This window comes from Malus sylvestris, chromosome 4 (assembly GCF_916048215.2).
Source record: "Malus sylvestris chromosome 4, drMalSylv7.2, whole genome shotgun sequence".
Classification (NCBI taxonomy): Eukaryota; Viridiplantae; Streptophyta; class Magnoliopsida; order Rosales; family Rosaceae; genus Malus; species Malus sylvestris.
The window spans coordinates 29,818,083-29,840,317 of record NC_062263.1 but is presented as its reverse complement, the minus strand read 5'-3'; the positions used below and the strand labels follow the sequence as shown (position 1 = coordinate 29,840,317).

Genomic DNA, 22,235 nt, shown 5'->3' with positions numbered 1-22,235 from the left:
AAAAGTGTTTTTGAGTTTAAAAAATTAGATTCAAGTACAGTATCAAACAGACCCTAAATATCTCCTATCTAGCAAAAACATGAACAGCATCAAGTCCACGAAAACGAGTTTACTTTGACAGAGTCGTGTTCTTAGTTAACGTAGATACACAGATCTTTTGCAACAGAACTGTCAGCAAGAAAAAGAAAAGATATTCAGTACTCAAAAAATAAAATCTACGAACGAAAAGATAAGATATCAAGAAAAATGGCCATATTTAAAGATGAATTTAGTGTAGAATATCGTTTGTATCAAAGGGAAAAAAAGATACAGAAACTATCAAGCAGAAAAGACTTCTGGCAAAACATTATCAGAGAAAAGCAGTAGAGAAATGGCAATCTAGATGCCCAGAAGAAGTAACAAAGTCAAAATTTTGCGTAAACCTGATCTAGTTTACCATGATCTCTTCACTTAAAACCTTCCACTCGATCAGCTTTTGATGCAACTCATCGGCCTCTTTTGTCATACCAGCAGCGGCTACACCTTCAATTATAGTTGAATAAATTGCCTCATCTGGCATGCTTCGATTTGATATCATCATTTCTAGGACTTGTATCGCAATATCAACTCTCTTCTTTCTACATAATCCATGGATCACAAATTTGTAAGACATATTACGGACCGGATGGCCTCTCTTATGCATCTCCTTCAGTATCAGAACAGCTTCCTCAACTAGATTCGCCCGGCAAAACCCACCTACCAAAGAACGATGAGTAATTTCATCAGGAATGATTCCATTTTCTACCATTTGACCATACAATCCCATAGCTTTCTCCATGCAACCTGTCTTAGCCAATCCGTCAATCACAGTATTGTAAGTGATCAAACCAGGCGATCGACTGGTGCCACTTAGAAGATTAAGTAATTCGAGGGCCTGATCAATCATTCCCGTCCTACCAAGAGCGCCCAGGAGTGTGTTATAAGTAATGATGTCGGGATAACAATTCTGAGAAACCATTTGAGTAAAGAAGTTGACGGCACGATCTACAAGCCCAAATTTACACAAACCATTGATCAAAATATTGTAAGTAACAACTGTAGGGGGTTCGGAAGTTTCATTCATGATTGTGAGGATTTCATCGGCTTCCTCCCAACACCCACGGCTGCAAAGAGAATGGAGAATCGTGTTGTAAGTAATGGTGTTGGGTTTCAACCCCAGAGATAGAAGACTATGTATAACCAAAGCAGTATCTTCAAGCTTATTCTGTCTGGAAGTGAAGTTAATCAGAGAATTGAAGGTAACAATATCAGGATAACATCCTTCTGCCACCATATCACCCAAAACTTCCACAGCTTGCATCGTTCCACAGTGTCTGCAGACTAGCTCAATGAGAATTGTGTAGGTGACTATATAAGGAGGGCATCCCTTTCTCAGTTGGTCCTTCCAAAACGCAATCGCCTGGTCGTAATTCCCAAATGTAAACATGCAACGAATTATAGTATTGTAAGTAATCACATCTGGAGGGCAACCACTCACGCTCATGTCTTCCACAAGATCGATTGCAGAGCTTAACTGTCCACTCTTACATAGACCTCCAACCATCATGTTATATGTGATAATATCTGGAACCCCACCAGACATGATCATGATCTTTAGAACTTTTTCAGCTTTATCTAATCGATCTGTTTTGATAAGGCCCCGGATTAAGTTTGTGCAAGAAGGGAAGTACGGAACTTGGTTTTGACGTGCCATGACCTCAACCAACCTCGATGCATGAATTAACTTCCCACGGGTGCAAAAGTTCCGAAGAATATCATTATTGGTCTCCTCAGCATTTCCCACAAAGCGCCCTTCGACATTCAATACAAAAGCATTATGAGGCTTCTTGTTATTCGTTTCCTCTCCAGATTTTTTCTCAAAACCCATCTCATCACTATCAAAGCCCCATTCATCTAGGGGAACTTCATGGACTCTATCAATACAAACACTTCGCTGAAAACTCCTACGCTGTGAAACACCCACATTTCTTTTGGAACTAACATCTCCTCTCCATTGTAAAGAATAATGAGCTTCACGATTATACTTCCTTAAAACTGTTGATATTGAGAGATGGCTGATGCCACAACCGGGGTTAACTTGCTTTCCACACCCATACAAACAACCAACATCAACAGCACCACTCTGTTGGGTAATCGTACACGCCATTTATCTCCTTCGGCTTGAATAAATGAAGTCAAACAAAGATAGGAAGACCAACAAGAAGCAAATCTTGTAATCCAGTTATCCCTCTTCACTATAATCCAAAGCAATGAACATCTTCTAGATTATCACACACGCGAAATAAGCAAAACAATAATTCCGCTATCTATACTCTTATGCTTCAGATTGAGAACCACAACTGTGAAAAGGTTCAGTGAAAAAATATCAATACCAGCAAATTTCATAAAACGAAAAGGTGGCAAAGGAATTAACCAAACACAATTACGAAAACAAAACGAAAAAACAACCTTTCAGCTCACCAAATAAATATATATATATGTATGTATGTATGTATGTATGTATGTATATGTGTGTGTGTGTATTCATTTCATTCCTAGATAAAGGATAACAAGTTCGAAGTCCCAACTGTGAAATGGGTTATCAATTCGGTAGATAATTCACAATAAAGTTCCATTCTTTACCAAAATTCAAACACCCCAACTTCTCTTTCCTTATTTTCAACAGTTATAAGTGCTTCAACGTCAAGCACCTGTCAGATGCTTCTCCAAACAGCACTTTTCCAATTGCCTTGCCTTTTCAGGAAGCACTTTGGTTTTCAATGAAAATTTCAACACTTCCAGCAGAAGTGCTTCAAAAGCAATCAGAAACGAGCCCTTAGGCCAATCCACTAACCCACATCAGAATTCATACCCATTTCAGCTTCAGCTTTTACAATTTCATTACACTGCAACACATCTAATATAAAACCAAATAAACGTATACAAATACGTATAAATACATACATACATATATATATAAAGAGAGAGATAAAGAAGCGTACTTTGACGGTGGGTTTTAGGTCGGTGCTTCTGTGTAGCAGTGAGAGATGAAGGAAAGCTCTGTTTTTTTTTTTTTTTGGGTAATGGAAAGAAAAGCTCGTTGTTGCTGATAAAGTTGAGAAGGCGGACGTTACTAGGGACTAGGGTTTTGTCAAATTAGCAATCGAGGTCAAATGACATGTTTAATGAATTGCACTAACCTCCACTCAACTTGATAAAATTAGACATTCCTCCCCTCAAAGTGGTAAATTTACCTTATTATGCACAAACAAATAAACAATCTCAATCAAATAGAGAGATGAGCACAATTCGGTTCAGACCGCTTTAATTTCAAAGCTGAAGATAGATTAATAAAATTGGTTTTTTGTTTTTTTGTTTGGGGAAGAGAGAGAGAGAGAGAGTGAAAAATATGAGACGAACAATGGAAATGATGAAAAGTGAAAGATAGAAAGTTGTGAAGAGAAAAACGAAAAGTGAAAAAAGAGTATTATCGACTATATGATTTTCATAACGCCACTCACTTGTTCTTGCGCCATGTTGATAGTTTGAGATCTTCGAAAAACACAAACAATTATAAATAGGAAAATTCGATCTGAGTTTCAACTGATCCGGTCTAAAGCCAAAACCGATGCCAATTAACTCGGTTCAGTTTGATTCGGTTCGGTTCACAAGTTAATAGGTTCAAATGTCCACCCAAAACAGCCACCTTTAAAAGAAAAACCCTGTGAAAAATCACATTATTTACTCCCCCCCCCCCCCTCTCTCCCCCCCCTCACGTTTACTCTCTGGAACAACTCCTCTTGCAGACAAATACTCATCCTCCATCTCTCTCTCTCTCTGGTGATCTAATCTTTTCCTCTTAGGTACTAATCACCAAGATTAATTCTTTATCTCATTTCCTTAATCACCAAGCTCAATCCGTTCTTGCAATGTTCTTGTAGCCACTCAAGAACAATCAATATGCATTGGATTGAATCCAAGATATATCTGTAGACATATCTGTATGAATATTCAGTGACCTTGTGTAATTTTTTTGATTTGTTTTGAACAGAGGGACTTTGGGTGAGGAAAAAGATGCATGGATTTCCAGAGGGAGTAGGAAAAGCGGCGGACTTGGGGCAGCTGCAGTCCACCATGCACACCATCGAGCTCGCCTGCACTTCCATTCAGGTCCAATTTTTTGCTCTCTCTCTCTTTTTTTTGGGTTTTGAATTCATTGGTTTTTATGAGAAAACGAACAAGAACTAGACTTGGTCGGAAACACGAAAAACCCACATTCCCAGTTGCTGGAAAGTTGGGCATAAAAGCAGAAATGGTGGAAAATTTATCCAAGAATGCAAGCTTTGATGTTTCGTGTAGCTTTTCGTTAATGTGATTAGTGAGTTTGAGGAATTTGGATTATACTAGAGACTGCAAAAGCTGAAATTTTGGATACCAAATGACGTGATAATACTGAAAGAATTTTGTAATGTATGAGTACAATTTGTGAATGGTTATTAGTTTTGCAATCCTGTTTTCGGTTTTAGCGGCCTTTTGCATGTGTATTTTATTGTGGAAAAGTTTGAACTTGAATAAATATTTTTGGTCATTTCTGGCAACATTGCATAATGGTTTGAATGTTTGCTTGATTTTGCACTTCCATTTTATATTTTTGTTCGTTTTTTGGCTGGTCGGGTGCTGTTTTGTCGTTTAAATATACCTGTATACATGTATCTGTGCTTTTAAAGGCATGCATATTTGTGCACGAACACCCTCCCTCTTACATATGGTTTTACCTTGAGCAGATGCATATGAATTCGGCTGCAGCTGAGGCAACTATTTTGTCGCTGTCCCAGACCCCCCAACCATACCAGGCATGTAAATTCATTCTTGGTAAGTTAAAGTAGACACAAATTTTGGTTTTTTTTATTCCGTAATTAGCTATGTATTTGCCTCATGACATGCTTCTCGTCATCCTGTCTGGAATATATAGTTAAATAACTGACATGAGCTGATAATAATGGAAGTAGGATTGCTGTATTTGATGGTTCAAACTAACAGTACGGAGTTTGGATAACTTATATTGTCATTTTGAAGATGTCCTATCTAGTTATTATGCTAACAGTGATTTTATAATTTCAGAGAACTCTCAAATGGCAAATGCAAGGTTTGAGGCTGCAGCTGCAATTCGAAATGCAGCAATTAGAGAATGGAGTTCTCTTAGCTCTGATGACAAGAAAAGCATGATCAGGTTCTTATAGCTTATTTCTTCGTTTCCAAGCAATATTGATAAACTATTCCTCAACTATTAAAGTTTCATTACTTCAGAAAAAAGAGAAGTAATAATATTAGTTCGCAATTAGAGTTCTTCATGAAATAGCTTATTTGGTATAGTTCTTATCATATATAATGACGTATCTTAGCCTATACGTTTGTCCATCATTCCTTGAATGTATTTGTATATATTTTTCTTGCAGTTTTTGTCTTTGTTTTGTTATGCAACATGCTAATTCACCTGAGGGCTATGTCCAAGCAAAAGTATCTTCCGTGGCAGCTCAATTGTTGAAAAGGGGCTGGTAAGTGGTGCATGATTTTCAACGTAAACGCACATGTTATGTATTTGTATGTTATTACTTCTTCTGATTTGTATCTTGCAATTATGAACATGAGCCTATCTTGGACACAGTATTCAACCTGAATTACCACACATTGTAATTCTTCGCTTTCATATTTCATGTTTCTAAGGGAAGTAAAGAAGTCCAGTTCTTAAAAAACATAGACCTGAGTTGAGGAATATTCTATTTCCAGAGAGGCGAACGTAGAAATTAAGTGAATTCTTAAACAAGCTTGGGATGAGTAAGATGGTGTGTTGGAAATTTGGAATACAATGTGGTCATTTCCTTTGAAAAGCTGACAATGTGAAAGCCAAACTGAGTTAAGAAATAGTTTCATAATTAGAGGATGACTTTCTTCACTTCTGCTTGAGTTGATGATTTTGAGGGAAATGCTTAGTATTCTCTGTAACAGTTTCCCTCCATTAAAGTTCAGGAGCTGCTGTTGTTGCACTTCTGCATAAATTCTTGGTTTGGTTATGAAGAAAATGAAACTTTGGAAATGTAATTATTTTGCCAACTATGATGTGCAGGCTTGAATTTTCAGTTAGTGATAAGGAGGCATTTTTCTATCAGGTACGAAATTTCTACACTAGACCTCTTTTTCCTTCCGAGGTATCCAGGGTTTTTAGAGCAGCCAATTATGACTACAGGTAAACCAGGCTGCTTATGGCATTCATGGTGTAGATGTGCAGTTCGCTGGAATTAATTTTGTCGAATCTCTGGTATAAGCTTACTTCACCTTTAGATCATTTAGTTTCTGATTGGTTTTGCTTCAGCATTTAAGATTTTACAAATTTAGGACTATGGATTTCTTTTGTTTTAGGTTTCTGAATTTTCCCCGTCTACTTCAAGTCCGATTGGTCTTCCTAGAGAGTTTCATGAGCATTGCCGGAAGGCATTAGAGCAAGACCACTTGAAGGTTCACTACTGCTGTTTGCATCATGTCATTTGATACATTCGGTTTCTTTTGTATGGCTAGAAATTTTCCATTGAGATAATGAATGTAGGCATGTTTTTTTATTTCCTGATTTCATTTCTTTCTTCTTACACATTGCTGTTTTGGTTATTTCAATAATAGACATTCTATTGCTGGGCAAGAGATGCTGCTTTAAGTGTGACAAATAAAATAGTTGAGTCTGACTCTGCGGTACCTGAGGTTAAAGTCTGTACTGCTGCGCTGCGTCTCATGCTTCAAATTCTGAATTGGGAATTCAGTACAAGTGCATTTGCCGCTGGAGTCAAGCAAGGCAGTGATTCACCTAAGAGGTCCGAGTGTAACTTAGTGCAGGTAATTGCTTCTTTAAAGTAGCATTAAGATTTGTGTTAAAAAGAAAGGTTGTTGGTATGATATAAAGCACTGATGAGTTATGAGAATGGATCTAATTGTGTTGATGCGTCATCTTGATAGATGTACCAACTCATTCCTGCTTACCACCTTTCTTTTGATTGTTCCTGGTTTCTGAAATAACATATTAGTTGACCAAATATCAGCAAATGTTATAAATGTTATGTATGAAGATAATAAGATAATATAATCACGATACTAATAATATTATTCCTATTACTGCTATTTTTGGCAAAAATACATTTGCACTTTCTTAAAATCCTCTAACTGCGTAATGTTCAACCATACTGAAATATGGCATGGTCTTGATGTGGTTTCGATTGACGAGTTTTCTGTCTGTCTATCCTACTTGTAGCCTGGTCCAGCTTGGCATGATGTTTTGGTTTCTAGTGGCCATATAGGGTGGCTCTTGAGCTTATATGGCGCTCTAAGGCAGAAGTTTCTGTGTGAAGGTTATTGGCTTGATTGCCCCATAGCTGTTGCTGCCCGAAAGTTAATTGTACAGTTTTGCTCCCTGACAGGAACCATATTTCCACCTGGTACAGTTGTTTCCTGTTCTACCTGTTCTATAACTGTAGCATGCTTTCGTTTTTCCTATATGAATAATGATGAAATTAATACGATGGACAGAGTGTGCTAGATGCTTGTCTGTTTTATTCAAAACTATGAATGCCTGTGTAGTACATTTTTCTAGGATTCTATTACTGTAAATGTCAATATGGGACTTAAGTTGATGGGTAATGATATTTTTTCTTGTCAACCTATCATTCACCTTCAAGTTCTGAAAGGAATTCAGCTTTTATTCTTTTTAACGTTTGGCCGGAAAGCATGAATACATGTTGAGGGTAGTAGAAGTTTTGTAGACATTGAGGGGGAGTTTTGAAAAAGATAGTTTTAGTAACCTAAATGGAGTTTTTGGATTTGAATGTTTAGTTGATGACTATTGACGGTTAACAAAGCCTAGAAGTTAACTTCTCATGTGATATTAGTTATATAGTTTCCATATCTATCTTTCATCTGCCAAGATAATAACTTATTCAATGATCTAGATAATGTACAAGTGCAAGAACGCCACCTTCTCGAACTGCTTTGTGGAATAATACCATGGCTTGATCCTCCTGATGCTGTTTCTAAAGCGATTGAATGTGGAAAGAGTGAAAGGTTATATCCCTGACAATTACTTTTCCCTCCTGCCAAATTATTATGTTTCTTTGCTATTACAATTTCTCATCTTCATTTTGGATTTCTTCAGCGAGATGCTCGACGGTTGTCGTGCTTTGTTGTCCATTGCAACTGTTACAACTCCCTCTGTGTTTGACCAACTGTTAAAATCAACAAGGTCAGTGGTTTGGTTTCTGATTATGAGTTTTCATCATTTATCATAAGGTACTTCTTCTATGCTGTCACATGTTATTTAGTTTGAATTGGGTCCTTTTGCTTTGGAACTCAGGCCCTATGGCACTCTTACCTTCTTGTGCGTACTGATGTCTGATGTCGTTAACAACCTCATGACTAATAACTCTGAGGAAGAGACATGGAGCTGGGAGGCACGTGACATTTTGCTAGATACCTGGACTGCCCTTCTTGTGGTAAATGTTGTTTTTTATGCACAATTATGCATTATTTACTTTGGAGACAATTGTATTTTCTCCCCATCTTTGTGAGACAGTCTGAACTTATTGTTCTCTTAATCATTTTTTGATACCAAATTTGAAATATTATATTTGTATTTTATTCTAGTTGTGTTTAATTGTCATTCTGGGTTACTGGAACTATTGTTTTGAATGAAAATGTTAGTTATAGTTTCTTTGTAATGGAGTTTGATCAGTATGAGGAATGTGTAATTTGCTCAAATTATGTTAAAGTCGAAGGGAGTTGTTGAGGTTTTTTTCTATCTGTCTTATTTTTTCTTTTGGCATTTCTTCAGCCAGTTAATAGGAGTGGTGGGAATGCATTGTTTCCAGCCGAAGGGAAAAATGACACTGCTAGTTTATTTGCCTTGATTGTACAGGCTGAACTAAAAGGTAATTCTGACATATTACTTTGTTCTTCTTGTTGCACTGGTTCTACCACCATTTTTCCTGCTTTTCTTTTCAACTATCAGTACATAATGGTGAATGTTTTGTGATATAGCTGCTTCTGCATCAGCATTTAAAGATGATGACTCCGACTACCTTCAGGCTTCCATTGTAGGTATGGGAGAAAGCTCTGAGAATTGCATATAAGACTCCTCCTTTCGTTATAATACATTGGTTGACTTTTTAAAACATTTTCAAAACAAGAACACGGATAATGGCATGGTTTTTAGTTTTAAGATAACAATCATCATCATCATCATCATAGCTTAAATTTTATTCACGTTTCTACTGTATAAATGCAGCCCTGGATGAGAGGTTAAGCTCATATGCTCTTATTGCTAGAGCAGCAATTGATGTCACCATTCCTTTTCTCACAAGCCTTTTTACTGAGCGCTTTGAACGGCTTAATCAGGTGCTCTTTACCTCTCTATTTGTGAAAAATTATCTTTGTGGAACCAAGTATTGGTGCTGAAGAACATTTGTTACATATATTGGCCTTCAATAAATTCTATTCTATTAAGCTTCTTGGCTCGAGTCCTATAAAACTTTACTAAGAAAAGTGGCAAAAAATTTATTGTAGTTGCCACTAATTTTTTTTGTCAAATGCCAACTCATTTTCTTAAGCACGTTGAAAAGCTCGTGAGTTAATGAAAGCTACTGAATTTCTAATAAAACTTGGAACTTCAAATTTACCACATTAGTTTCCTTCTTTTCAATATGAACTCATTTCTCTACTATAAAAAAATGATCTAATTTTCTTCTTTTATATTTTCAATTCTCTTCTCCTTTTTATTTTATTTCAATGCCTTGTCCTTTTGCATCCTGTTACTTAAAAGCTATGTACTTGTTTATAGGGCAGGGGCATTATTGATCCAACTGAAACTTTGGAGGAGCTTTACTCATTGTTACTCATCACTGGGCACGTGATCGCTGATGAAGGGGACGGAGAAACACCACTGGTAATGATTCAATTAATTCTGCTTATTCGCTTACTTGATTTTAGTGACTGTTTCTTGTATGTTTGAGCGTGCTGAACTGTCTTCTAGTTTGTTGACACTCAACAGACACCAAAAGGTTGGTTATTGTTTTGTGTAATTTCTTAGTTTCCAGAGGGTTCCCATTAATTTATATCTTTAATTAAACTCTTAAATATCACATCTACCGTCTGTACCTTCATTTTGGATAAATCCCATTGTTACTTTTTTGGACATGGTGCAGGCCGATCTATGACTTTGAATTCTGATTATTGGTTCCATTGTTTTCAGATTCCAAATGCTATACAAATTCATTTTCCAGACAATCTGGAAGCAAACAATCATCCTGTGGTCATCCTCTGTAGGTAAAGTCCTCACTTTCTCCCAACTACTGTAGTAGGATATCAGTTTATCTAAAGATGAAATTATATTGTTTTGAACTTTATTTTACAAGATTATGATGAGATAAATGGAAATATTGAGCGTGTGGATGCTTCAAGTGAAGACTTTGCATCTATATCAATCCATAAAAATACAAATTGATGATCTTGCTTTTATTATTTGTGCAGCTCAATTATAAGGTTTGCTGAGCAAAGTTTACAACTAGAAATGAGAGCATCAGTTTTCAGTCCTCGACTAATGGAGGTAGCACTAAATTCATTTGGGTTGTCCATATTACCTCTGCTATTTGCCTTTCTACCTTACTTGCATTGGATTTCATTACTATGGATGTCAAATGCATATCTGGTGCAACTATAAATGAACCAAATGTCCTCAGAACCAACAGAACGTTAGGGTTTCTGGTGTTTCAACAGCTGCCTTGAGATTCCTTTTTGCTGTTATCAATCCATCCTACCAGTTCAGTTATTTGAGCTGATGCTTCATGCAGGCTGTTATATGGTTCCTTGCAAGATGGTCTTGTACGTACCTAATGTCTCCCGAAGGAAATAGAGAAAGCACCTCTAAAAACGTCTTGCTTGGGTTTTTTGGACAACATAATCAGGGAAAATTTGTGCTTGACATTATTGTTCACATATCCTTGACCACCTTGGCGTCATATCCTGGGGAAAAGGATCTGCAGGTGTGTGCTACAAAACCATTTTCATGGTGGCTGTTTTTGATGTCGTACGTTTTTCTTTTCAGACATTACTTCCATTGTTTACATACATACTGAGAGAAGTTAACAGGGCAATCTGCTTCAACACTTGTCCAGATTAAAACAGTGGTGGTTGACGCTTTTCAGTTTTTGTTTAACAGGCAATCACTTGTTTCCAGCTACTTCATTCCCTTGTGCAGCAAAAACATATTTGTGTTCACCTTGTTGCATTGGTGAGTTAGATAAGTGCATCTGCTTTTATGCTTCGAAATGGATAAAATACACTATTCTTATTATTATTGTTGTTGTTGTTGTTGCATTGGTGAGTTAGATAAGTATATCCCATTAATTCTGTAAACAAGCTTTTGGTGCATTACCTCTCTTGCTAAGAATTACAAAAACTATCTATTATTAAGTTTGACGTGAAGTATTTGTTATCTCATTAAATCGAAGGCATAATACTTGATTTTCTAACTATGTTCTCAGGATTCATGGCGTGACCTAGCAAAAGCTTTTGCTAATGAAAAGACTTTGTTCTTGTTAAATACAGCTCACCAGGTGAGAATTTGATATGCTTTGACTTGGATTTATTTGTTATTTTGGATTGTGTTAGCTATATGTTCCTTCTTTTGCTCCAGCGTTCGCTTGCTCAGACACTTGTTCGTTCAGCTTCTGGCATGAGCAATTCAGAGGCATCCAATCTGTGGGTCTTCCAATTTTAAGTTTCCTTTGTTGCGTATCCTTTATTTTGAAATTTATGATGTCTAACTGATTTTTTGTGTAACACTTTTATTAAGGTATGTGAGGGATCTCATGAGTCATATGGCAAAGTATCTTGTAGAAATGACAAGCAAATCTGACTTCAAAAACATTGCTCAACAACCAGATATTATCCTGATGGTGAGTACAGAAATTCTAAGGTAAAATTCTATTAATTCTTTTACAAGAGCCATATAACATCACAGCTTCTTGTAGGTCAGTTGCTTTCTGGAGAGGCTACGGGGGGCTGCGAGTGCCTCAGAACCTCGTACACAAAAAGCGATTTATGAACTCGGATTCTCTGTTATGAATCCTGTTCTAGTTCTTCTGGAGGTCTACAAACATGAGGTATTCTTCGTATTTGAGGCATTGATTTTGAAGCCCAAAAACTCTTAAATATTTATTTTCCCTTACGATGTAACCTGTAACCTATTGCTCAGTCTGCAGTTGTGTATCTGATACTTAAGTTTGTAGTCACCTGGGTGGATGGACAAATAAGCTATCTAGAGCCTCAGGAGACCGCTACTGTTGTTAACTTCTGCATGAGTTTGCTTCAGCTTTACTCATCAAACAATATTGGCAAGGTATTTACTTAAATCATGATCATTGCAGCCATACCCCCGCTTAGGTTGTGATAAACAGTTAACTTCCTGTGCCACTCTACTTCTTCGTGGTGCTTCCAGATATCAATAAGTCTGTCAAGCAGTTTACTTACTGAAGCAAAGACTGAGAAGTACAAGGATCTACGTGCTCTTCTCCAGCTCCTTTCAAGCCTTTGTTCCAAAGATCTGGTATGATTTTTAAACTCTATCTTTGCACTGCGGTTGTTTGTATAGTCATTACCATCGATCTTTGGATGAACCTATTGATGAATACATTATTACAGGTTGATTTTTCATCAGATTCTACTGAGACACAGGGCACCAACATATCTCAGGTAACTTTGCATCTCATTCTTGTGACAAAATTAGAGACAGTATCTGATACGTTACTCTTGCAGGTCGTTTACTTTGGTCTTCATATAGTTACTCCTCTACTATCTTTGGACCTGCTTAAATACCCCAAGTTCTGCTATGATGTGAGATATTCTATCCTTCATGAGGGAAAAAGACCCCTTATTTTCATTTTCTGTATTTTTAGTACTTATTGTGATGCTATGATGTGAGTTATTCTTGTGCAGTACTTCTCGTTGCTGTCACATTTATTGGAGGTCTATCCTGAAACCGTTGCACAATTGAACAGCGAAGCGTTTTCTCATGTACTAGGAACTCTTGAGTTTGGCCTTCGTCATCAGGTAGTTTTATGTTTTAAATAATAGTTTCCAACGTTAACAGTGCACCACAATTGTTTCTTTATACAAGAAAATCGGTTGCCAAGCCGCTGCCTCTAATGACGCAACCTGTATGTTTTATTGTTTGGTTAGGACATGGAAATAGTTGATATGTGTTTGAGAGCGTTGAGAGCTCTTGCTTCTTACCACTACAAGGAAACAAGTGCTGGCAAAGTAGGCTTGGGCTCACATGCTGCAGGTCTAAAGGATTCTGGTGGAAATTTTCAAGAAGGCATTTTGAGCCGGTTCCTTCGCTCGGTGCTGCAGTTGCTCCTTTTTGAGGATTATAGGTAAATGTAGAAGTTTCATTTGCTGTTGAATAAGAGTTTCCGTTTGTGTCCTTGAAGCGACCAATGTTCACATGCATCGATATGAATGTGTATGATGCATGAGGCACACCTTATGGTTACGGGAGTCAATCACGTTGCTTTTGTTGCTATCTTAATTAAACACTTTCGTGTTCATGATTTCAGTCCTGACCTGGTCAGCGGTGCAGCAGATGCTCTTCTTCCGCTAATACTTTGCGAACAAAGCCTATACCAGGTCAGTTCTCTTGAAGCTCTATCCATAATGTTAGACTGGTTCCTTCAAGCGGAAGTCAGTTCGTTAATAAACTTTTTCTCGTTGTTCTGCGTCTTAAAATGAACGTTTTACTGAAGAGCTGGTGTTGTGCAGAGATTAGGCAGTGAGTTGATTGAGAGGCAGGCGAATGCAAGCTTGAAATCGCGGCTGACAAATGCATTGCAGCGTCTGACAAGCGCAAACCAGCTTTCGTCTACCCTTGATCGTAAGAACCATCAAGTATTCAGGAAGAATCTCAACAGTTTCCTGATTGAAGTCCGAGGGTTCTTGCGGACAATGTGATGTGTATCGCGTGTTCTCCGTCGTGTAAATATGAGAGCGGGGAAATGCCGGAAAGGGTGGTGGTGGTGGTATTCATTTTTCGAACAATTGCACACGAAAAAACAAACAATTTTGGCTGGAAAAGGAAGAAGATACATGAGTGTATTGTGAGTATTTTGATTATCTTGCGGACTTATGTTTAAAAAAAATAAAAAAAAAGTTTATTTTCAAATTAATTTATGCGTCGATGCTTTGGAAATATGCGTGCACCGGATCAAGTCCCTGCGTTTCCATTCGAACAGTACCGCGGGTTTTTCGTTAAAACTTCCTTCAATAAAATTCTTACCTTTGGAAGAAGAAGAAGAGGTGCAGCCTTGAAAAGATGTCAATGAGTAGCTCCGGTGGGATGTTTGACATTAACATGGTAGAATCTATCGTGAAAATTAATGAGAGATTTTTCAACCCGGAATACGGAGTGGTATACCACGTGTTCTTATACAAGTGGTGAGATTCATGTGTTAAAAATGTAATAATAATAAAAAATAAAATTTATCATCACTTATATAATAACACGTGGTGTATCACTTGTTTCACGGGCACAAGGAAGAATTTCTTCAAATTAAAGGTCTCGTTAGACGGTCTTAGCAAAAACTAGAGTACTATACTATTGAATTACAAATTAAGTGTATTTATTTATAAATAGTAATATAATTGGGAACTGTTTGTTTTTTTTTTTTTTTGACAATTTATATTTCAAATTTGTTTTTAGTTAGAATCATCAGTTGGAAGTCCTCCTTCTTCAACCCCGGACATCGCTCGCTATCAGCAGAATTACAGTCTCTCCGTTTCCAATGAGAAAAGCAGAGTACTTCAGCAAGGACTTCGAGTGGGAAGACCTCCGAGCTCAGGTGGAAAACGACCCGTCGTTCAGCTACCACTTGCTGCCTTTCGAACCCACCTCCTTCTCACTGAATTCTGTCGCAACAGATCAATCCCGTTCCTCCGCCGCCGACGGCTCTCACGCGTGGAACAGTTTTCACCACCGTCATTCCTCCGGCAAATTCTTCAAGGTCCCCATTGCTTTCCCTCTCTTAATTTACCTTTTTATGTCAATTAATAAAATATGCCATTTTATTTATTTGGGTTATTGAGTTTGTTGATAATTGTAGGAAATTATCCATATTTCTGTGTAATTATAGATTGTTAATCTGTAAAGCCTCCATCTTTCAATGTTATTCTAGATTTTCTGAATTGGGTTAGGAAGCATTTTTGCTAGAAGTGCTTTTATTATAAACATATCAAAAAAATTTATTAAATGTTCAAATGTTCCGTGGAAAAGCACTTGGAGTGCAGGTGCTTCTCCAGTAAGGGCTTAGGACCCAGAGCTTTTGCGTTTCTCTACCAAATGTAATTAGAAGCGCTACTTTTAGCCCTTTCCAGAAGCAATCTTTACTCTGAATCACTTCTGCTTGATCTTTTTTTCCCTTTATTTCAACTTTTGGTCTTTATGACACTTAACTTTCATTTCCCCATTCTTTGTTTTATTCCGTAAACGTGATTCAATGCAGGAAAGAAGATATTTGTTAGAAGAATTCCCTGAACTAGTTAATTGGAAAGGAAATTCTAAGGTTTTGGAGGTGGGATGCGGTAATGGCAGCACCGTTCTTCCAATATTACGGTATTACACTCTAAACCTGTCTCCTTTCGGAATTTACTGAATGCATGGATGTGATTGCTGGTGTTCTATTTGTTATCCTTACAAATCATTATTTCCCGTGCAGTGGCAATGAGAACATCGTTGTTTATGCTTGTGATTGTAGCACTGAGGCCCTTGACAGGGTTAAGGAGACTATAGATGCCTCTAACATTGCAGCTGTTGAACATCATTTCCATCCATTTTGTTGTGATTTTTCTGTAACTACATTTCCAACGTGGTTGGCCTGCAATCCTTGTCGAGAAAACTTCACACAAACATCGCAGCAGCGCTTGACAGGTTAGTTGCTTCATCTGTGTATATTAATATGTATGAAGTAGAAGCAGGCCCCCTGATAAAAAAACTCAAAGCTCTGTTTGTTTCTCCAGATGGTAGAGGCGAAAGTGAAACAGATCCAAATTATACATATGCATTGAAAGAAAGTAAATGTTGTGTTGGTGGGGTTGATTTTGTTACCTTGGTGAGCATTCTTTCATAAAACTGGCCAGTGAACCTTTGAAATATTACATTTTGCTTATACGACTGTTTGGTTTAGAAAGTTTTTTTGTCTGGACTCTTGCTAATTGTGAATGATAAAGCTTCAGGGTTAAAACTGGTCTCTGTTAGGTGAATTTTTCTGTCAATTCCCGCTCTTCGTTTTGATATCCTGTGATTTGAGCTGCGATACTATGATACTTTCGATCCACTTTCTTCACTTCTAAGAAACAATAATTTGGGGATATGAGCTTATTTCTTACCGTGAAATCTGTCAGATATTCACACTGTCAGCATTACCTCTTAAAAGGATGCCAGAGTCCATCAAGGAGTGTTTTTCTGTTTTAAAACCCGGAGGCCTGCTGTTCTTTAGGGATTATGGTAATTGATTAATCTAATTTTGGCTTGGACTTGGAGTTATAAATCTCTTTCCGCGCTCTAGCTTTAAAGTGTTTGGAAATATTTCTAGTATATTTTGTGCTGACAGAAGTTGGATGAACTTCAGGCCTCTATGACATGACCATGCTTCGATTTGAGGAGGACAAAAGAGTGCAATTCAGGGAGTATATGCGATCAGATGGAACCCGTTCTTATTTCTTCTGTCTAGATACTGTGAGGGATCTATTTGTGGGTGCCGGCTTCAAACAGGTACTAATTTTGCTCATAAACGAGTAAAAATAAGTGTTTGGAGTTTTTCGCTATTTGAACTTATGCTAATTTTGCGTGTATGTGTGTTTTCCTTCCTGTTTTTCTAGTACTGTCTAATGCTCTATCACTCGGTTTTGTCAGCTTGAGCTCGAATACTGCTGTGTTAAGTCAGTGAACCGTCGGAAGGGTAAGAGCATGCAAAGGGTGTGGGTTCATGGAAAGTTCCAGAAGCCGGTATGAAATCATTTCACGCAGTCGCTCTTGTTCTAATGTCGCACTTTGAAGGGGCAGTGTTGCTTTCTCTGTAATGCAGCTTCTTGGGAAGAAGATGCTAGTTATCTGTAATTGAGACCGAGAAGCCGGGTTGAGTTTTACTTTTTCTACAAGTAATAGTGAGGGTAAATTTTGTTACTTTTTCTATAAGTAATGTAGCTTCTTGGGAAGAAGATACTAGTTATTTGTAAACAAGACCGAGAAGTTTTTTTCTGTCGTTAAGGTGGAGAACTGAACCAAGAATTCTCTTTCTTTATCATCAATCGAATCACTGTTCGAGACCCAGGAATCTATTTTATCATCAATCCAATCATCATTCACGCTTTTTCTTTTTCTTTTTCTTATCAATGAATGGATTTTTTTACTTGTATGACTTGGATGTCTCATATTTCTCGAAAAAACGATTCAATTGATAGGATTTGGCATCATACTTATGAAATCGATGATATCAATGAGATTGATATTCGAATATTTCTTCTTAAAACGTATGGATAATCGATGATATCAATGAGATTGATATTCGAATATTTCTTCTTAAAACGTATTGATTTGACCCCATAGCATGTTGCTGCCAAAAGTCCGTATTGGTTCTAGCCGAGTTGAGTTTTACCTTTTCTACAAGTAATAGTGAGGGTAAATTTTGTTACATATGCTCTAATACATATGTCTATATCCCGAACATGGTTTCAGATTCGAGTGATTTTTTGCAAATCCTTCAAAGATGACCTAAAAAGAGTGGTTCGGGTCATTGAAATACAAGGTGGAGTGGCCCTTACAAAGGTGTCCCTCAATTGAAACTCCATCCACACACACATGAAGTAACACAAAAACAGTAGTAAAACCTTCCACATTTAACAACTAACTTTCAATATACTTGATCAAACTTGTTTAATTAGTACATCAAAAGAAGTTTAATGGTGCATTTAAAAGGATCCTCCTCTAATCCCTGTATTACACACAAAATAAACGCACGTCGCATACTATCATTCGTTCAATTATCATCATTAAGCTTCACCACATCCCTACATCGATTTGATTAACACCAGGAGCCGAGTTTGATTTGAGGAATAAAATGATCAATTACTTCGCTGCGCAAATTACCATATTCACCACGTCGTCTACAAGTCTCTGGCTCACTTGTGCAATATACTCTTCTTCGAAGGCTTTGGTTTCTTGTGAGTGTGGTGCTGCCACAAATGAAATAAAGCAGGAACACTTGGTAAGCACAGACTACCGTTCGGAAAGCCAGAAATTTGAAACTACGCTAAACAAGTGGAAACAGTACCTTTTGTCTTTCTAGTGCATCATAATCTATCCTCTCCCTCCAGTTACTTTTCCGTAGTTTGATTGGCCGATTGCCCACGTACTTACCTGGAATTATTGCAAATTATATAAGACAATTATCATATAAGTCAAAACGTATCAACAACCCCTACGATTCTAATCACCATACGAGTAAATATTTTTCTCACCATTCATTTCCTTTAGTGCTCCGGCCAGGTCAGAAGGGTTGGCAAAGCTAACAAATCCAAAGCCCTTGGTTTTTCCAGTCCTCTTATCTCTGACAACCTAGAGATGGTGATAAAGCAGACGTACATAAGTTTTTACATTTCAATCACAGTCAAAAATCACAAATCCTATGAGAAAAAACGTAGATGAATAAAAAACGTAGTGAGAAACAGAACAATCCACAGAAGATTATAAGCACTACAATCCAGGCACATTCAAAATAAGGAAAACAATTGGATTCTAAGACAATTACGGCTCACTTTTACCAACCATATATCACACACGTATGAGAACATCAAGCAAAGCATCTACATGCTAAATGAAGAAACAAAACAAAGTACACTCAACAGTTTTTTACGGTTTTAGCTAGGATGCCCCCCCATTGACCCAAATCCCACACTACCATCACCCCCACACACATTACACCACCACAGCAGTGTTTTAGCTAGGAAATGTACATCAAACAGTTTTCAACTCAAAGTCATAAATTTCTTTTATGGTCATAGGTAGAAGGAAAATTTCAAATTTCTGACACAGAATTTCATTGAACAAACAAAAAAATAATTGTATTACCATTTTCCCAAGCCCAAATGCACTGCACACCCACCCCTAAGGTTCAATTATATTGAGAACCGTGGAAGCTCAATCGGTTCACTAACCTGACTCCAAGTTCGTTCAAATCAACCCAATAAGCAATAATTCAAGGTAGCCTGTGAGTCAGGTCAAATTCAACCAACTCAACCTCCAAATGTTGATTCCAAGCTGTCCAACCCATATTTAATGGTCAAAACTGATTTTAACTAAATTTGAGATCTCAAAATTAGACAGCAAGTGCTTGAAAAATCACATAAGCTGTGATGTAGGTTGTCAATAGGCTTCTTACAATCAAATGTTGTTAGAAGTGCATGAACTTAAAAAAATGAAAAACGCATCATGACAACTTTGACCGTTCCAATTTGCAACTTGGGAGCTACTAGTATAATTATACATCCAACAAAAATGTAAACAGCAGATGAGACCTACCTTAGAATGAATAAAACAAAGTGCTCTGAACTCTTCATATAACAATCTGAACGTAAAATTTAAGAAGTTCACACCAAGCAAACAATTTCTAATAATAAAAGAACTTTTAACTGGAAAAAAAAAAAGGAGATGAGGCAGACACTTACTCTTGCCATGTTAAAGGAAGGAAATCGTGAAAATGCTTTTGAAAGAACATCATCATTCACCTCATTACCAAGATCACCACAAAAAAGTCGATAATCATCTGCAAAATCCAAAACACAACAGAATTGTAAGGCATAAGTATGCATTTAACTGAAGAAAAGTAAGGTAAATTTAAAATGCTAATCGTGTGAGAACAACTTGCTCAGAAACCTAAAAACTAAAGTGAAAACTGAATCGTATTCCACGAACCAAGTAGCCTAAGGGGAAAGTTTCAAAGAAGATCTGAAAAGGGACACAATCATGGAATTGAATCATAACAAAAATTAACTTGAAAGAGCATTTAATTATGAAGACACATACTTTCTGGCCATTCTGCAAGAGTTGGGTCCTCCCAGGCCTGCCCGGCAGCTTTACGAGGGATAGCTTTCTTCTTAGCTTCCGCTTTGTGCTCAATTTCGCTGTTTGCAAGAGCAGCTTTCACACTCTCGAGAGCCTCAGGTGTAATCGTCTGCGCATCCCTTTGAAACAACTGCTGAGCCTGTTTATTTACACTACAACAAATTATACACATGAAACTTACACACCAAACAATTGCCCCTAAAACAGCAAAAACTGATAAGTAGTTCCCTTACTTATTTCAAAACTGAAAATCTCGAAAATTATAAGTAGCTCCTTTCCTCTATATTTTCAAATTGAAATAGTTCCTCAAACAAGAATCCCAAAAATTATAGCTCTTTAAAGGCAAAAATAACATGAATTCGTTTCCACAAAGATCATACTTTTCACGAAAGCATACGAATTTCCGAAACGAAGAAAAGACCCATTCTATTTATTCTCAAATATTCAAGAAATCAAAGGCATTAATTATCAAACCCTAAACATATGAATATGCATATAAGAGTAAATGTATACAAAAAAAAGGCGTCCCGGAAACAGACCTGCTGATACTGCTGAGGGAGAGAGTAGACACCAGCGACCGGAGCCGGGGCCGGGTAGACGGATGGGGCGGGTGGCGCTGCGACGGCGTAAGGAGCGGGGTACTGGGGTTGCTGGAGGTGGAATGGCATGGGGAAGTAGGACGACGACGACGAGGCGTTGGCATATGTGAATTGGGAAGAGGTCGACGGAGGAGCTGTGGAAGAAGACGGTGGGTTCGCCATGGCTGATATCGGAGTGAAGGTAAAGCTAGGGTTTTGGGTGGTATGAATTGGGGGCAATCGGGATCGTAATTTCAGAGATTTCTAGAGCTTTCCGGTTTCGTTTCGTTTGTTTAACGGTATTTCTTCTCCCTCACCCATTTTTATGGAAAATATGATTTATAAAACTACTTATAAAGACCAAAATGCCCAACAGGTAGGCAATACTTACGGACCCATAACCAAATAATATTCACGGTTTTTTTATATATTCAAAGGATTGTGCTATTCATATATTATTTTTTACTTCTCACACATTATTGTTAATTTTTGTTAGAATTCATTTGTCCCACATCGGCCAGAAGGCTCGAGAACAAGCAATTTATATAAAATTATCCCACTCTAACTAATACCGAGATCTTTTGTATTAAAACCCCACACCTGATGGATTGAGCAGGTGCCCAAGTGGGGCCAGTATCGGTGTTGTTGGAATGAGCCCATGGCCCGTCTACCTGAAATTTAAGATAGTATCAGAGCCAGGGACGGGTTCGTACATCCACGTGAACGGGTGGTCCCCTTTGGCCCCGCGCAAATGGGTGAGCCCCGACTTGGCTCCACGTAGGCCAAGAGATGCCACGTGCATTGGCCCAGCGTGAACGGGTGAGCCCCAGCTTGGCTCCCCGTGGTTGTCGATGTGTGGAACTCCACGTGTGACCCATAAAATGGGGTCTCACGTGCGGGGAGTGTTATAATTCATTTGTCCCACATCGGCCAGAAGGTTTGAGAACAATCTATTTATATAGAATTACCCCACTCTAACTAATACCGAGACTTTTTGTATTAAAACCCTACACCTGACGGATTGAGTAGGTGGGCAAGTGGGGACAGTATCGGTGTTGTTGGAATGGGCCCATGGCCTGTCTACCTGAAATTTAAGGATTTTTATCTATTAATCTTCTTCAATTCATTAAATTCTTCAAATCTTCTCATTCAGATGGTTATTCACTTATAATGAGTTTAACAGATAGAATTGTCATCCCTAGAAACTAGGCGACTCCCACATAGATGTGAGTGTGATACCTAATTGGCCTATTGTGTCACACAACGTAAATCTCCTCTTTCAATAGTGTTTCCGAACATATTTTGGATCCCATAGTTCATTTAGTCCTCAAGCTTGGATAGCTTGTAAATTTTAAAATTGTTAAATGTGTATGCAATTGATTTTGTGAATATTAGAAAGGGTAATCTTAATTCATCTTTTAGACTTCTTCCTTCAA

At 37.7% G+C, this 22,235-nt stretch overlaps 4 protein-coding genes across 5 annotated transcripts; 2 read left to right on the top strand and 2 right to left on the bottom strand.

Moving 5' to 3' along the window:
- Positions 1–237: 237 nt before the first annotated feature.
- Positions 238–3,171, bottom strand: LOC126618420 (pentatricopeptide repeat-containing protein At1g08610). The gene is made up of 2 exons (XM_050286477.1): positions 3,021–3,171; positions 238–2,378 (listed from the first exon to the last, which is right to left on the bottom strand). The coding sequence occupies exon 2, from the start codon at positions 2,183–2,185 to the stop codon at positions 428–430; it is 1,758 nt and encodes a 585-aa protein (XP_050142434.1). The 5' UTR covers positions 2,186–2,378; positions 3,021–3,171; the 3' UTR covers positions 238–427.
- A 545-nt stretch (positions 3,172–3,716) lies between these two features.
- LOC126619158 (uncharacterized) lies at positions 3,717–14,273 on the top strand. Its single transcript, XM_050287439.1, has 33 exons — positions 3,717–3,881; positions 4,070–4,188; positions 4,803–4,890; positions 5,140–5,248; positions 5,475–5,573; positions 6,143–6,185; positions 6,263–6,334; positions 6,436–6,531; positions 6,691–6,900; positions 7,313–7,496; positions 8,007–8,118; positions 8,210–8,296; positions 8,408–8,546; positions 8,885–8,981; positions 9,091–9,150; positions 9,338–9,447; positions 9,890–9,994; positions 10,301–10,374; positions 10,579–10,654; positions 10,899–11,090; positions 11,267–11,338; positions 11,592–11,663; positions 11,744–11,808; positions 11,903–12,005; positions 12,081–12,212; positions 12,305–12,448; positions 12,548–12,655; positions 12,751–12,801; positions 12,865–12,942; positions 13,045–13,158; positions 13,288–13,484; positions 13,668–13,737; positions 13,870–14,273. Exons 2-33 carry the CDS (start codon positions 4,093–4,095, stop codon positions 14,056–14,058), a joined length of 3,444 nt encoding a protein of 1,147 aa, XP_050143396.1. The 5' UTR covers positions 3,717–3,881; positions 4,070–4,092; the 3' UTR covers positions 14,059–14,273.
- On the top strand, positions 14,070–17,431 carry LOC126619159 (uncharacterized). 2 transcript variants are annotated; one of them, XM_050287440.1, is made up of 8 exons: positions 14,070–14,204; positions 14,807–15,107; positions 15,606–15,715; positions 15,819–16,030; positions 16,120–16,211; positions 16,504–16,606; positions 16,731–16,873; positions 17,015–17,431. In XM_050287440.1, exons 2-8 carry the CDS (start codon positions 14,889–14,891, stop codon positions 17,111–17,113), a joined length of 978 nt encoding a protein of 325 aa, XP_050143397.1. In that variant the 5' UTR covers positions 14,070–14,204; positions 14,807–14,888; the 3' UTR covers positions 17,114–17,431. The 2 variants fall into 2 exon arrangements, with proteins under 2 accessions (XP_050143397.1, XP_050143399.1); XM_050287442.1 differs by lacking the exons at positions 14,070–14,204; positions 16,120–16,211; positions 16,504–16,606.
- A 565-nt stretch (positions 17,432–17,996) lies between these two features.
- LOC126619954 (uncharacterized) lies at positions 17,997–21,126 on the bottom strand. Its single transcript, XM_050288389.1, has 6 exons — positions 20,761–21,126; positions 20,183–20,360; positions 19,825–19,922; positions 18,619–18,715; positions 18,432–18,517; positions 17,997–18,333 (listed from the first exon to the last, which is right to left on the bottom strand). Exons 1-6 carry the CDS (start codon positions 20,980–20,982, stop codon positions 18,280–18,282), a joined length of 735 nt encoding a protein of 244 aa, XP_050144346.1. The 5' UTR covers positions 20,983–21,126; the 3' UTR covers positions 17,997–18,279.
- Between the last annotated feature and the right edge of the window lie 1,109 nt (positions 21,127–22,235).

Bases quoted from the DNA above. Each gene is read 5' to 3' on its own strand.
- LOC126618420 (XM_050286477.1), bottom strand. From the start codon at position 2,185: ATGGCGTGTACGATTACCCAACAGAGTGGTGCTGTTGATGTTGGTTGT.
- LOC126619954 (XM_050288389.1), bottom strand. From the start codon at position 20,982: ATGGCGAACCCACCGTCTTCTTCCACAGCTCCTCCGTCGACCTCTTCC. The intron at 19,923-20,182 runs GTATGTGTCTTC...TGGATTTTGCAG, and splicing joins TCTTGCAGAATGGCCAGAAA to ATGATTATCGACTTTTTTGT. The intron at 18,716-19,824 runs GTAAGTGTCTGC...CACCATCTCTAG, and splicing joins CTTCCTTTAACATGGCAAGA to GTTGTCAGAGATAAGAGGAC.
- LOC126619159 (XM_050287440.1), top strand. From the start codon at position 14,889: ATGAGAAAAGCAGAGTACTTCAGCAAGGACTTCGAGTGGGAAGACCTC. The intron at 16,031-16,119 runs GTTAGTTGCTTC...TTGTTTCTCCAG, and splicing joins ATCGCAGCAGCGCTTGACAG to ATGGTAGAGGCGAAAGTGAA. The intron at 16,212-16,503 runs GTGAGCATTCTT...GAAATCTGTCAG, and splicing joins GGGTTGATTTTGTTACCTTG to ATATTCACACTGTCAGCATT.
- LOC126619158 (XM_050287439.1), top strand. From the start codon at position 4,093: ATGCATGGATTTCCAGAGGGAGTAGGAAAAGCGGCGGACTTGGGGCAG. The intron at 6,901-7,312 runs GTAATTGCTTCT...TCCTACTTGTAG, and splicing joins CCGAGTGTAACTTAGTGCAG to CCTGGTCCAGCTTGGCATGA. The intron at 9,151-9,337 runs GTATGGGAGAAA...GTATAAATGCAG, and splicing joins CCTTCAGGCTTCCATTGTAG to CCCTGGATGAGAGGTTAAGC.